The sequence below is a fragment of the Rhinichthys klamathensis genome, unplaced genomic scaffold (assembly GCF_029890125.1).
Source record: "Rhinichthys klamathensis goyatoka isolate OS25496 unplaced genomic scaffold, OSU_Roscu_1.1 h1tg000287l_1, whole genome shotgun sequence".
Taxonomy (NCBI): Eukaryota; Metazoa; Chordata; class Actinopteri; order Cypriniformes; family Leuciscidae; genus Rhinichthys; species Rhinichthys klamathensis.
In genome coordinates, this window is record NW_026606806.1 from 525657 (window position 1) to 542301 (window position 16645).

General features: G+C 41.6%; 1 protein-coding gene across 1 annotated transcript; it reads left to right on the forward strand.

Moving 5' to 3' along the window:
* The first annotated feature begins 869 nt into the window (after nt 1-869).
* Nucleotides 870-15405, forward strand: LOC130103403 (uncharacterized). Its single transcript, XM_056269648.1, has 6 exons — nt 870-1051; nt 1714-1795; nt 11123-11222; nt 11992-12282; nt 14531-14855; nt 15203-15405. The coding sequence occupies exons 1-6, from the start codon at nt 870-872 to the stop codon at nt 15345-15347; spliced, it is 1125 nt and encodes a 374-aa protein (XP_056125623.1). The 3' UTR covers nt 15348-15405.
* The last annotated feature ends 1240 nt before the right edge of the window (nt 15406-16645 follow it).

The following is a 16645-nucleotide window of genomic DNA, read 5'->3' on the forward strand; positions in this document are numbered from 1 at the left end:
TAAATTACATTAAATAATAAATTTCTCAAGTATCAATACATTGCACTTTTAGAACAGCCGAACAAACATAAATGGTAACACAAACTCCCAGTCCCTTAAAAATTGACCTTCCCAAGAGGGAGTAGTTTCCCTGATCTCTTCAGGGCCTGGACCTTTAATTAACCCTTATATGAAGTAGTTAATGCTTATATGCATCTTATATGCATCTTATAAGGTCTTATAAGTGTCTTATTAACTGTTAATTACTGCTTATTACAAGCACCTTAAAATAAAGCGTTACCTTTTTTTTTAGCTTTTCTTGAGGTTTTTCAGTAGGTTTAGTATTAGTAGGTTTCTCAACTTATTTTTTTTTTTAGGTTTTCAGTAAGTTTTTTAGTAGTTTTTTTTTTGTTGCTTATTCTACAAGTTCCTCTAACTCAGTGTGGTTTGTTACATAATTGCATTCAAAGTTGTCATAACTCAAATAGATTGATGTTTTTTAGGTTGTTAATATATAGACACGCAGTTTCTCAGTAGGTTTGACTAAAGCTGCGTTTCAGAATAATATGTATTTGTCCACACACAAGCTTGGCTTCAAAGTCAAAAACCTGCAACTGAAAATGAGCAAAAATTGGGTCCTGCAATTCTTTATCAATATCAATGATTGATGGGAATCTCATTCCAGAGCCTGAAATCCCACATCTGCAGGTCTGGCAGGATTTCTCCATCATTTCATCATGACAGGATGAGACAGACTTTTTACATCTTAATAAAATGCCTTGAAACATGATCTCTGAGGTTTGCAACATGATCTCTGAGGTTTGCAGAGGAGCGAGCGGCATTATCATGATGAAATGTCCATCATCACAAGCTTACAGTAAGTGTGAAACATGAGCAGGAACTATACGTTTGTACAAGGAAGCTGGGAAACACAACATGAAGTGGTGAACCGCGTGAGTCCTGCAGAAGATTCTCCCGCTGATGACGACACACTCATGTTCCCACTCTCACACACTGCACAGCGTCAGGCGTCTGCGACACACTCTCTGCTCATGCTGGAAATGGCCAGCACGTACACACAGGCTCTAAACATGGTGTTTATTGATTAAAATGATGTGGCATTTTTTTCATCATCAACCAACATCTCAAAATGCTCAGGATGTTGAATACACTTTGGTGTGTGTGTCTTTTCCTCAAAATCCTTAAATCAAGACCAGAATGTTTCAGGCTATATCCTATATAACCTCCAGTCTCTGCCCTTAAAGGATCATTTTAGGATCATTATATATAGGTTTTATTCATATTTGGAATTATTGAAATTTTAAAATTTTATTTGGTTGTTTTTGTCTATTTTTGTTTCAAAGTCTATTTAGTAAAACTGAAAATGTTGAACTGTAAATAGTTTGGTTCAGAAAAAAAGTGATTTTAAAGAGAATCAGAGAAATATAAAATCTAACAAATACAAATATTATATTCTGCTGTTTAGTTATATGAAATGCAGTGTTGTACAATAAAAGGTCTTATCATTATGGATGTTACTTGATTAACCAAAAGTAACAAATGTATGAGAAACATACAGGCGCTCGTTATTATGGCAGATCATGTTGCTGATTGTGATTTTGAGCAGCGATTGTGATCATGTTGTGCAAAATCAGCATTCATATGCATATGCTACTTATTTAATACAACTAATGTGAAATGATCGACTAATATTCTTGTGTTTTTGTTCAACAGAGCGGCTGTTGCCGAGAAATATCAGCTCACAGAAGGTCAGAGTAAATGGGTTTTACTGTCTCACCACAGCTTGTTATCTGAAGTATTTCCTTCCTTTATGTGTGTTAAAGAGTGAAAGGTTGCGACCTTCTTGTGTCAGTTACGGCTCAGAGGTGCTTATGAGGTTTAGATGTGTGTGTTATTCTTATGTAAACACTTTTGTTCTATTCCCGAAGCCGTCAGACGCTGAGAGAACAGATATTGAGATGTGAAAGACACAGGTAAGTCTTCCAGCTGCTTTTAAACAAAGAAAAATGTTTTATACACTTAATAAATACAAAGTCCAGGAATCCTGCTTATTTTTCCTGGCTCTCATATATTGCATCTATATTATGGCATTTTTTGATAGTTTTTTTTTTTTCTTTGGAAAGATGTTTGTCAGCGGATTAAATGGCATTTTGTTTAAGGGGTCATGAACTGAGAAATCTAATTTTTCTTGAAGGTTTGACATATAAGAGGTCATCATACTATAAGAATATGCAATAACCGAGCCCAGAGAACGACTCGTTGAGGAATGTGTCTATAGTCTCACTGAAGACTCACAGCCAATCACAGCAGTGGGCGTTTACACTGAAGTCTCACAGCCAATCACAGCAGTGGGCGTTTACACTGAAGACTCACAGCCAATCACAGCAGTGGGCGTTTACACTGAAGTCTCACAGCCAATCACAGCAGTGGGCGTTTACACTGAAGTCTCACAGCCAATCACAGCAGTGGGCGTTTACACTGAAGTCTCACAGCCAATCACACCAGTGGGCGCTTACACTGAAGACTCACAGCAGCCAATCACAGCAGTGGGCATTTACACTGAAGTCTCACAGCCAATCACAGCAGTGGGCGTTTACACTGAAGTCTCACAGCCAATCACAGCAGTGGGCGTTTACACTGAAGTCTCACAGCCAATCACAGCAGTGGGCGTTTACACTGAAGTCTCACAGCCAATCACAGCAGTGGGCGTTTACACTGAAGACTCACAGCAGCCAATCACAGCAGTGGGCGTTTACACTGAAGTCTCACAGCCAATCACAGCAGTGGGCGTTTACACTGAAGTCTCACAGCCAATCACAGCAGTGGGCGTTTAAACTGAAGTCTCACAGCCAATCACAGCAGTGGGCGTTTACACTGGAGTCTCACAGCCAATCACAGCAGTGGGCGTTTACACTGAAGTCTCACAGCCAATCACAGCAGTGGGCGTTTACACTGAAGACTCACAGCCAATCACAACAGTGGGCGTTTACACTGAAGTCTCACAGCCAATCACAGCAGTGGGCGTTTACACTGAAGACTCACAGCCAATCACAGCAGTGGGCGTTTACACTGAAGTCTCACAGCCAATCACAGCAGTGGGCGTTTACACTGAAGACTCACAGCAATCACAGCAGTGGGCGTTTACACTGAAGTCTCACAGCCAATCACAGCAGTGGGCGTTTACACTGAAGTCTCACAGCCAATCACAGCAGTGGGCGTTTACACTGAAGTCTCACAGCCAATCACAGCAGTGGGCGTTTACACTGAAGACTCACAGCAATCACAGCAGTGGGCGTTAACACTGAAGTCTCACAGCCAATCACAGCAGTGGGCGTTTACACTGAAGTCTCACAGCCAATCACAGCAGTGGGCGTTTACACTGAAGTCTCACAGCCAATCACAGCAGTGGGCGTTTACACTGAAGTCTCACAGCCAATCACAGCAGTGGGCGTTTACACTGAAGTCTCACAGCCAATCACAGCAGTGGGCGTTTACACTGAAGACTCACAGCCAATCACAGCAGTGGGCGTTTACACTGAAGACTCACAGCCAATCACAGCAGTGGGCGTTTACACTGAAGTCTCACAGCCAATCACAGCAGTGGGCGTTTACACTGAAGTCTCACAGCCAATCACAGCAGTGGGCGTTTAAACTGAAGTCTCACAGCCAATCACAGCAGTGGGCGTTTACACTGAAGACTCACAGCAGCCAATCACAGCAGTGGGCGTTTACACTGAAGTCTCACAGCCAGTCACAGCAGTGGGCGTTTACACTGAAGACTCACAGCCAATCACAGCAGTGGGCGTTTACACTGAAGTCTCACAGCCAATCACAGCAGTGGGCGTTTAAACTGAAGTCTCACAGCCAATCACAGCAGTGGGCGTTTACACTGAAGTCTCACAGTCAATCACAGCAGTGGGCGTTTACACTGAAGACTCACAGCCAATCACAGCAGTGGGCGTTTACACTGAAGACTCACAGCCAATCACAGCAGTGGGCGTTTACACTGAAGACTCACAGCCAATCACAGCAGTGGGCGTTTACACTGAAGACTCACAGCCAATCACAGCAGTGGGCGTTTACACTGAAGACTCACAGCCAATCACAGCAGTGGGCGTTTACACTGAAGTCTCACAGCCAATCACAGCAGTGGGCGTTTACACTGAAGTCTCACAGCCAATCACAGCAGTGGGCGTTTACACTGAAGTCTCACGGCCAATCACAGCAGTGGGCGTTTACACTGAAGTCTCACAGCCAATCACAGCAGTGGGCGTTTACACTGAAGTCTCACGGCCAATCACAGCAGTGGGCGTTTACACTGAAGTCTCACAGCCAATCACAGCAGTGGGCGTTTACACTGAAGTCTCACAGCCAATCACAGCAGTGGGCGTTTACACTGAAGACTCACAGCCAATCACAGCAGTGGGCGTTTACACTGAAGTCTCACAGCCAATCACAGCAGTGGGCGTTTAAACTGAAGTCTCACAGCCAATCACAGCAGTGGGCGTTTACACTGGAGTCTCACAGCCAATCACAGCAGTGGGCGTTTACACTGAAGTCTCACAGCCAATCACAGCAGTGGGCGTTTACACTGAAGACTCACAGCCAATCACAGCAGTGGGCGTTTACACTGAAGTCTCACAGCCAATCACAGCAGTGGGCGTTTACACTGAAGACTCACAGCCAATCACAGCAGTGGGCGTTTACACTGAAGTCTCACAGCCAATCACAGCAGTGGGCGTTTACACTGAAGACTCACAGCAATCACAGCAGTGGGCGTTTACACTGAAGTCTCACAGCCAATCACAGCAGTGGGCGTTTACACTGAAGTCTCACAGCCAATCACAGCAGTGGGCGTTTACACTGAAGTCTCACAGCCAATCACAGCAGTGGGCGTTTACACTGAAGACTCACAGCAATCACAGCAGTGGGCGTTAACACTGAAGTCTCACAGCCAATCACAGCAGTGGGCGTTTACACTGAAGTCTCACAGCCAATCACAGCAGTGGGCGTTTACACTGAAGTCTCACAGCCAATCACAGCAGTGGGCGTTTACACTGAAGTCTCACAGCCAATCACAGCAGTGGGCGTTTACACTGAAGTCTCACAGCCAATCACAGCAGTGGGCGTTTACACTGAAGACTCACAGCCAATCACAGCAGTGGGCGTTTACACTGAAGACTCACAGCCAATCACAGCAGTGGGCGTTTACACTGAAGTCTCACAGCCAATCACAGCAGTGGGCGTTTACACTGAAGTCTCACAGCCAATCACAGCAGTGGGCGTTTAAACTGAAGTCTCACAGCCAATCACAGCAGTGGGCGTTTACACTGAAGACTCACAGCAGCCAATCACAGCAGTGGGCGTTTACACTGAAGTCTCACAGCCAGTCACAGCAGTGGGCGTTTACACTGAAGACTCACAGCCAATCACAGCAGTGGGCGTTTACACTGAAGTCTCACAGCCAATCACAGCAGTGGGCGTTTACACTGAAGTCTCACAGCCAATCACAGCAGTGGGCGTTTAAACTGAAGTCTCACAGCCAATCACAGCAGTGGGCGTTTACACTGAAGACTCACAGCAGCCAATCACAGCAGTGGGCGTTTAAACTGAAGTCTCACAGCCAATCACAGCAGTGGGCGTTTACACTGAAGACTCACAGCAAATCACAGCAGTGGGCGTTTACACTGAAGACTCACAGCCAATCACAGCAGTGGGCGTTTACACTGAAGTCTCACAGCCAATCACAGCAGTGGGCGTTTACACTGAAGACTCACAGCCAATCACAGCAGTGGGCGTTTACACTGAAGACTCACAGCCAATCACAGCAGTGGGCGTTTACACTGAAGACTCACAGCCAATCACAGCAGTGGGCGTTTACACTGAAGTCTCACAGCCAATCACAGCAGTGGGCGTTTACACTGAAGTCTCACAGCCAATCACAGCAGTGGGCGTTTACACTGAAGTCTCACAGCCAATCACAGCAGTGGGCGTTTACACTGAAGTCTCACAGCCAATCACAGCAGTGGGCGTTTACACTGAAGACTCACAGCCAATCACAGCAGTGGGCGTTTACACTGAAGTCTCACAGCCAATCACAGCAGTGGGCGTTTACACTGAAGACTCACAGCCAATCACAGCAGTGGGCGTTTACACTGAAGACTCACAGCCAATCACAGCAGTGGGCGTTTACACTGAAGACTCACAGCCAATCACAGCAGTGGGCGTTTACACTGAAGTCTCACAGTCAATCACAGCAGTGGGCGTTTACACTGAAGTCTCACTGCCAATCACAGCAGTGGGCGTTTACACTGAAGACTCACAGCAATCACAGCAGTGGGCGTTAACACTGAAGTCTCACAGCCAATCACAGCAGTGGGCGTTTAAACTGAAGACTCACAGCCAATCACAGCAGTGGGCGTTTACACTGAAGTCTCACAGTCAATCACAGCAGTGGGCGTTTAAACTGAAGTCTCACAGCCAATCACAGCAGTGGGCGTTTACACTGAAGACTCACAGCAGCCAATCACAGCAGTGGGCGTTTACACTGAAGTCTCACAGCCAGTCACAGCAGTGGGCGTTTACACTGAAGACTCACAGCCAATCACAGCAGTGGGCGTTTACACTAAAGTCTCACAGCCAATCACAGCAGTGGGCGTTTACACTGAAGTCTCACAGCCAATCACAGCAGTGGGCGTTTAAACTGAAGTCTCACAGCCAATCACAGCAGTGGGCGTTTACACTGAAGACTCACAGCAGCCAATCACAGCAGTGGGCGTTTAAACTGAAGTCTCACAGCCAATCACAGCAGTGGGCGTTTACACTGAAGACTCACAGCCAATCACAGCAGTGGGCGTTTACACTGAAGACTCACAGCCAATCACAGCAGTGGTCGTTTACACTGAAGTCTCAAAGCCAATCACAGCAGTGGGCGTTTACACTGAAGACTCACACAGACACGCCTCTTTAAACAGAGCGTTTAAATCAGAGGTTAAAATCATTGTAGAAAAAAGCCTTTTATTTCTCAATTATGACCATTTTTGAAGTATAAATCATACTAACATTATATTAGTGCACCCTAGGAAACATTACAAAACAATGCAGTTCATGACCCTTTTAAACTACAGTACAAATCCTGAAATACTGATGACATAAAGAGACATCGGTAACACTTTACAATATGGTTTATTTGTTAACGTTCGATAACTACATTAGTTAACATGAACTAACAGTGGACAGCTGTGTTTTTACTAACATGTGTTCATTAAAGGGATAGTTCACTTTGAAATTAATTTTTGGTATGTTTTAGCTTACCTCAAGAGCATCCAAGATGTAGGTGTCTTTGTTTCCGCAGTATTTTCAATTTTGGTATTTTTAGGTCAAAGCGTTCTTGTCTGTCAGTCATATAATGCAGGTCTATGGTCACCACCTCAAAGAGCAGCACAGAGAAGTCCAAATTAAACATGATTTAATGACTCGTAAATGTAAGTACACATTGATGGCCTAAGACACGAAACGAGCGGTAAAAGAGGTAAAAACGATATAAATACTGTTCGTTTTCTCACACAAACCGCTCGTTTCGTGTCTTAGGCCATCAATGTGTACTTACATTTACGAGTCATTAAATCATGTTTAATTTGGACTTCTCTGTGCTGCTCTTTGAGGTGGTGACCATAGACCTGCATTATATGACTGACAGACAAGAACGCTTTGACCTAAAAATACCAAAATTGAAACTACTGCGGAAACAAAGACACCTACATCTTGGATGCCCTTGAGGTAAGCTAAAACACACCAAAAATTAATTTCAAAGTGAACTATCCCTTTAAGACACACTGTAACAAATGCATTGCTCATTGTTAGTTAATGTTAGTTATCTTACGAAAGCTATAACAAGTAATAAAATAAACAAGACAATATTCTAATTAAATGGTGTCTGATAAATACTGCACATTGAAATCTTATTCAAACATTTCTGTTTTTATACACATTTCTCCTCGGCTGTATATGATGTGGACGTGCAGTTTAAAGTGAGTGTTTCCCCTGAGGTTGTGTCTTACAGCCTTCCGGTTCTCTGTGTGTGTGTCATTTATAGCCCAGCGCACGAGCGCTTCACGGACAGGCCGCGAGTGTGTTGAGTGTGTCGAGTGTGTTGAGTGTGTTGAGTGTGTTGAGTGTGTCGAGTGTGTTGAGTGTGTTGAGTGTATCGTGGCCAACACAGGAAGTCAGAGTTCGTTATCAAGGAAACGCCACCAGAGCGACCAATAGAGAGCCCAGACCTTTTAGACAAAACAAGATAACACTGTCTAGAAAATACAACAAAGACTTTTTGACATTTAGCTGAAAGAAAGTACTAACCTGAGGTTCATACACAACCCTGGAGCACAGTTACGATCACGGCTAACGGGAGGCGATATGAGTTAGTTATATAGTTTTAGAATTATATAACTATATAACTATATAGTTTAGTTCAATTGTGTGTGAAACCTGTATTTTAGACCAGTTCTTCACATGTTCTGATGTATTTAAGTTAAGTCCATTAAAGTCACCATTAAATAAATTATGTAATATCGCAGTGTTTATTGTAAATGATTTATGTGTGCACGTCATCTTTATTGTGTTAATAATGTTGAATGAGAATCAGTTCCTCTTGCAGCATCTCTTCTCTTCTCTGATGACGAGGGCGGGGCTAAAACCTGTCACTCACATGAGATCAGCCAATAGCAGACCACAACCATCCAATCAGGTCCCCACAGACACAATCAAGCCCCGCCCACATGTGTTCTTGTTCCAGAAGCGTTTCACTCGATATACGACACAATAGAGGAGAGAAGACCAGCGCTGCTTCCCTTTCATGACTTTATATGATGTTTTATTAACAAAGTTCGCGAGGAGCACGTTCAGATAATTAACATGAGTGGAGAGCACTCAGCAATCAATGATAAGAGGTGTATATATAGATTCAGCAATCTCACCTCACTCCATTGATAGTTTAGCAGCGTCCCTCCAGCGCCCCTTCTCCACACTTCCAGTCCTAAACACGTACATAGGGGGAGTACTCTGGGTTCGGGCCGAGCTCCCTCCCCCCGGACAGCACGCCACATACGCATTAAACTGTACCCCCTCTCAGTAGCGGAGATAGCGTGGGTGCTAGGGTGCGGTCGCCCCAGGGCCCCGTGCCAATTAGGGGCCCCTCAAACGCCGCCGATCGCGCGTCACTGGACAGGAACGGGCCCTCGCCAGCAGTGATGCCGGGAACTTTTTTCAGTAACGAGTAATTTAACGCTTTACTATTTCCAAACCAGTAATCAGATTAAAATTACTGATCCAAATTACTGTGCGTTACTATTTTTTGTCATTTTCTTTAGTAGAAATGATGGCTGATATGCGATATGAAACCGAAATGTGAGTGAGAAGGCAGAATCGCAACACACTCCAACTCCCAGCGTTATCCTTCCGTCCAGATCCAATGCTACCACATCTTTAAATTACTATTAGTAGGCTATTGTTTGAAGTTAACATTATAAAATGCGTAGACCTACACTACACCACAGTTGAGGATAATTTCTTTAAAATTGGGCAATTCCAGCGTTATGGACGTGACATTTGGTAAAAAACTTGAAATGTAAATTCTCAGAAAATGCATTTAATACCAATATATTGAAACGTCTGTTTATCCTCCTTAATAAAGGAGTCCAGACTCCAGACATTAGAAAAATATCAGTCTACACATGCGTTTTATATTTAATATGAGGGAAATACACGGACGTGACACAAAAAAACTTTAACTTTTAGGTGGCAAAAGTAGCTACAAAAAGTAATACTACCCACCGGATGAAGAAGGGCTGGCTCTCCACAGAACAAAACATTAATTTTGTCTTATTTTTCGTGTTCGCATTTATGAGGGAAAAACAATGTTACGAGACAGTTCCCGGTTACGGACGCGAGCGCTCTGAAAGCGGCACTGAAAGATGCTTTAAAATTTTCCCAGAGACATCAAACAAAGTACAAAGTCATTCATTAAGGCGAATTTCGTTTTGTATTAATTTTATCTTAATTTTAATCAATGTTTCATCAACCAATTGCCTGGATTTAATAAATAAGAAGTAAATATAGCAGACAATAGATAATCACGACACGGAGGCGCCGTTGCCGAAACACAGAGTAGGCCTACTTGCCTCACACACCTGAGAAATATATCTATAGGAAGCTCAAAATGTGTACTTTTACAGAACGATTCAAAGCGAAAGAAAACAGACTGTTCTCTGAAAAGAACGAGATAGCCTTTGTGTTTTATTTAACATATAGGCCTAAGCTTACTTGGCTCAACAAGTGACACATTATTACATATGCATTCATCAGATATTTTCCTTTTTTTTTTTTACGGTTTTAATTTTTAAATGACTTGGTAGCAGAGGGCCCCATGATGAAGCTCCGCCCCCACTGTACTGAGAGTCTAGCTCCGCCCCCACTGTACTGAGAGTCTAGCTCCGCCCCTGCCCCCTCTAATTGTATAGTGTGAACTCGTGAAAGAGGTTCTATGTAGAATTGAGCAGCTCTTGTTATAGCGCCACCGGTGGCCGTTCAGTGAACATTCTCACGTAAAGCCCTTTTAAAGAGCGTCAGTAGAGTGTTTTCTGGGCCTGATATGGAAAGTAAGTATGAGGAACTACTAATGCTCTAATGAGTATTTATGGCTATACTGCACTTGAGAGTTAGGCTATATATGTAGTTTGTTTTATTTCACTGGATATACATACTGTATATATCCCTTAAAGGGTTGTAAGTTTCATCATTCAAACCTCTTATCTGCAACAGATCTGATCATATGATCTCATCTTTGATCAGATCTGCAGGATGTTCTCTTATAAACGCTGAGTTTCTGAGACACAGCAGGAAGGAACAACAGAAACAGCAGCGCTCATGCAAATATAACAATACAACAAGAATATGCTCTTGCATTATATAGGTTTTCTCCACTTGGCATTGAGTGTTACAATATGAACTATTATGATGTGCATTGTGAGGAGAAAGTGTTCAGTGATGTGGAGTGTGTAGTGTTTGCACACACACACACCACGGCTCACACATGCTGTGTAAACTGTGTTCACATATTCTCTAGAGTGAAATAAATATAGTCCTGCTACGACCGGCTCGCTCTCACTCCGCCAGCATGATGAAGACGACTCTGCTCGTCATGTTCCTCGTCACACACTCTTCAGGTACGACAAGCTGTTATACGCCGCTGATTTACCTGTCCGTCTGTCTGGGAGTTTGGGAATGTGTGTTGAAGTCAGTGCTGATATGGTGTGTGGAATAACAAGCTTTTCAGCACAATTTATCTATATTTAGCTGGGTTTGTATATTCATCACCATCAACTTGACAAGAACTAAGTGTTAATGTTTAATGGTCATTTTATCTACTGTATACAGGATTGTGTTTTCAACTGAAACCAAACAGAAAAGCATCTTAACATCTTAAGAAGAATTATATTATCATAAGTTTAGCATATCTTTTATTTTGGTTATTTCATAGATGGATAATTCAACAGCATATACAGCCAATGTTGCACTCCGAATAACCTCAGACATGAATATCTCTAGAGACATTTCAGCAGTTATGGTGTGTCCCGTTTAATCAAAAATCAAAACATCCAATGCCAATAATTCATAAGCGGGTTCTTAGTTAATTTTGTGATTCGTTCTTAGTGAATCATTTGGAGCAGATTCTAGTTAGCAGCTTCAGCAAGTTTTTAAGAACAGTGAGAGCAAGCACAGCGCAGGAGAAAGGAGATGCTTTCCTTCAGTCCACCCAATGATCTGAAATATTAATATCGAGTAACATTATAACATGGATGGGAATATGCATATATATGCAGATGAGCTCATGCATTCAAGGCGTTGTAAGCCTAACATTTAATGTTTCACTTCAGCTTAAATAAAATCTTTAGTGTAATAATAATTTTATTATTATTATTTTTCTTTCCACAGCTATTCTTACAGTCAGCAAAATATCAGTTCAAAAACATCAAACCATCATAATCCCTTGTTTATATAATGAGAGATATGTCAGTAACCGTAAATATGTGAGTTCTGGAGGCGTTTGGCTCTTCAGTAGAGAAGTGAAGCACGGCAGAATGTGTTTAGCGGATAACCGAACAGAGAAGGTGTTCACCGCCACGCTGAGCAGCGCCGAGGAGAGCGACTCCGGCTCCTACTGGTGTGCCATCGAGGGCACTGGGTCTGATCCGCACGCACAACTCCACTTGGAGGTTATAAAAGGTATTTTGCGTATGTAAATCAATCCAGGTGTTTAGCTTGTTTATCCCACAGAATAAAAATAGGGCAATTGTAACTTTTTATCTCTCAATTCTTTTTTCTCATAATTGCGAGTTTACATTTTACAATTCTGACTTTTTTTCACAATTATGAGATAAACGTATCTTGTAATAAGAAGTTGTAAAAATTACCATTCAAAATCTTGTAATAAATTTGTAATCTCGCAATTATGAATTTATATCTTGCCATTCGGACTTTCTCACAATTATGACTATATCTTGAAATTCACACTTTCTTGCAATTGACTTTATATCTAAAAATTTCTGACATTCTCGCAATTGTAACTTTATCTTGTAACTTTGACTTTTTTCTCAGAATTGCATCTTTTTATCTTACATTTCTACGGTGGCCGAGAGAGCTCAACACGCTGCAACTGAAGCAAACACATGCAAATAGAAAAAAAACACATGCAAATAGAAAAAAAACACATGCAAATAGAAAAAAAACACATCCAAATAGAAATAAACACATGCAAATAGAAAAAAAACACCTGCAGAATAGAAAAAAACACATGCAAATAGAAAAAAAAACACATGCAAATAGAAAAAAAACACATGCAAATAGAAAAAAAACACATGCAAATAGAAAAAAAACACATGCAAACAGAAAAAAAACATGCAAATAGAAAAAAACACATGCAAATAGAAAAAAAACACATGCAAATAGAAAAAAACACATGCAAATAGAAAAAAAACACCTGCAAATAGAAAAAAAACACATGCAAATAGAAAAAAAACACATGCAAATAGAAAAAAACACATGCAAATAGAAAAAAACACATGCAAATAGAAAAAAACACATGCAAATAGAAAAAAACACCTGCAAATAGAAAAAAAACACATGCAAATAGAAAAAAAACACATGCAAATAGAAAAAAAACACATGCAAATAGAAAAAAAACACCTGCAAATAGAAAAAAAACACATGCAAATAGAAAAAAACACATGCAAATAGAAAAAAACACATGCAAATAGAAAAAAAACACCTGCAAATAGAAAAAAAACACATGCAAATAGAAAAAAAACACATGCAAATAGAAAAAACACATGCAAATAGAAAAAAAAACACATGCAAATAGAAAAAAACACATGCAAATAGAAAAAAAACACATGCAAATAGAAAAAAAACACATGCAAACAGAAAAAAAACACATGCAAATAGAAAAAAAACACATGCAAATAGAAAAAAAACACATGCAAATAGAAAAAACACATGCAAATAGAAAAAAAAACACATGCAAATAGAAAAAAACACATGCAAATAGAAAAAAAACACATGCAAATAGAAAAAAAACACATGCAAACAGAAAAAAAACATGCAAATAGAAAAAAACACATGCAAATAGAAAAAAGACACATGCAAATAGAAAAAAACACATGCAAATAGAAAAAAAACACCTGCAAATAGAAAAAAAACACATGCAAATAGAAAAAAAACACATGCAAATAGAAAAAAACACATGCAAATAGAAAAAAACACATGCAAATAGAAAAAAACACATGCAAATAGAAAAAAACACCTGCAAATAGAAAAAAAACACATGCAAATAGAAAAAAAACACATGCAAATAGAAAAAAAACACATGCAAATAGAAAAAAAACACCTGCAAATAGAAAAAAAACACATGCAAATAGAAAAAAACACATGCAAATAGAAAAAAACACATGCAAATAGAAAAAAAACACCTGCAAATAGAAAAAAAACACATGCAAATAGAAAAAAAACACATGCAAATAGAAAAAAACACATGCAAATAGAAAAAAAACACCTGCAAATAGAAAAAAAACACCTGCAAATTAATGACTTATTTGGTTCCCCTGGAATCATTTCCGCTGTGGTCTGTGTTATTTGCAGCGCGTTTCTGTATTTGGAGCACAGGTGTGTTGTGAAACTGATGAAGATGTTTTTTTAATTTGCAGGTGTTTTTCTTCTGTTTGCATGTGTTTGCTTCAGTTGCAGCGCGTTGAGCTCTCTCGGCCACCGTACATTTCAGACATTATAACTTGCAATAGCATATTTTTATCTCACAATTCCGAGAAAAAAAGTCAGAATTGCAAGATGAAAAGTTGCAATTATTACCTTTTTTATCTGTTACTCTGTGGCGCAAACAAGCTTCCATAGTTTTCTTCTTGTCATATTCCAGAATGTACACATTTAGACGTGTCTCTGACGTTCAGTGTGCCCTGTCCAGGTAAAGCCCGGCTCCACGTGTCGAGTCAGAGCGTGTCCGGCTACGAGGGAGGCCGCGTCACCGTCCTCTGTCACGGAGCGTCACTGTGGTGTCAGATCGGAGGCTCGTGTGTTGGGAGAGATGAAGAAAGCTCAGATAAAGCTCATGTCAGAGGAGACGGGGAGGCTCTGAGCGTGAGCTTGAGCGAGCTGAAGATAGAGGACAGTGGATGGTACTTCTGCTCCGATGGGAAATACCAGATGCCAGTTCATATTAGTGTGAGGAAGGCCACAAGACCAGTTACTGTTCACTACACAGGCCACACCACAGCATCCAGCCAAGACAAGTAAGATACACATTTCATTTAATATTCAATATTATTGATCTCCTGCATTGACACCATTATATGAGAACTGAACTGAGCGGGACGATGACTTCACGGTTTTCTCTCTTTCTCTATATAAATGAACTAAATTAATAACTTTTTTACAGCAAAATTGAAACATCACTGAACTTACTTTAGCTGACACTATTTTCTTCTGGAAACAAACTTGTTGCATTATTTTCCTGTTATCTCTGTAAAGCTTCTGTTTTGTAAAAAGCACTATATAAATAGAGGTGCCGTGACTTGACATTAGTGCACATGTATTGAATCCTCCTGAGACATGACTCCTCCTCTCCTCCTGCTTTCAGCGTGGCGTGGGGTCCGGGTCTCCTGTGGCGGGCCGTTCTGGGAGCGATGCTGCCCGCGGTCTTCTGTGTGGCTGTGGCTCTGATCAGACGAAACATCAGCAGAAGTGAGAGACTCAGATATTTACATTTACATTTAGTCATTTAGCAGACGCTTTTATCCAAAGCGACTTACAAATTAGGACTAAATTAAAGCGAGTCATCGTGAAGAGGCAAAAATAACGCAAGGCATTGCTCAGAGTAGCATAAGCCAGTCAAGGGAGGATTGAGGGAAAAGGAAAGAGTTTTATTTGTTATGAGGTCAAGTGCTCCCGGAAGAGAGGAGTTTTCATGAGTCTCCTGAATGCTGTCAGGGATTCTGCGTCCGGATGAGGGACGGGAGATCACTCCACCAGCATGGAGCCGTGAATGAGGGTGTCCTGGAGAGTGATTTAGAGGCTCTCTGTGATGGGACCACGAGCGTCACTCATTGACCGGTCGTAGGCTTCTGGCAGGGACGTAGACTTGTAGGAGCGAGTGGAAGTAGGACGGAGCTGAGTCTGTGGTGGATCTGTAAGCAAGTGTCAACGCCAAAGACTACGAGTGGGATGCCATCCTCTGGGAAAGAGGACAGCAGCACGTCCAGCTCCTCTACAAAGCTTCCCAGTTGTGGAGGCGATATATGACTACAATATGGATCTCAATGGGAGTTGTAAGTGTAATGGCATGATATTCAAACGAGATGTTATTGCATAGAGAAGAGAGAGTTGAGTATTTCCCGTTGTTAGAAATGAGAAGACCGAGTGGCGAGGGGTGTGAGAGAAAGAGAAGTTGTTAGAGAGAATGTATTGAAAGCACATGTTGAGTGAAAGGAAAGGGAGAAGAAGATACTTAAGTGCCAAATACAAAACTGAGTAACAGGAGAACTGGATATAACCAGTGAAATAATAATAAGGGACTCTAATTAATTTAATTTAACTAATTAATTTATTTATTATTAATAATAATAAATTATAATAAGTGGAAAAACCACTTGCGCGCTCTTGCCGCGTCCACAGGCTGACCGCTCGTCTGTGGACCGACTGATCAGAGAGAGCAGAACATGTGCATTATTACACATGTGTGTGTGTGTGTGTGTGTGTGTGTGTGTGTGTGTGTGTGTGTATGTGTGCGTGTGTGTGTGTGTGTATGCGTGTGTGTGTGTGTGTGTGTGTGTGTGTGTGTGTGTGTGTGTGTGTGTGTGTGTGTGTGTGTGTATGCGTGTGTGTGTGTGTGTGTGTGTGTGTGTGTGTGTGTGTGTGTGTGTGTGTGTGTGTGTGTGTGTGTGTGTGTGTGTGTGTGTGTGTGTGTGTGTGTGTGTGTGTGTGTGTGTGTGTGTGTTTCTGCAGAGCGGAGAGCTGGCGCTCCGGGTCCGTCCGAAGGCATGAACAATCAACAGTTGCCCAGCGTAAGTGGCCGTCCATCGCC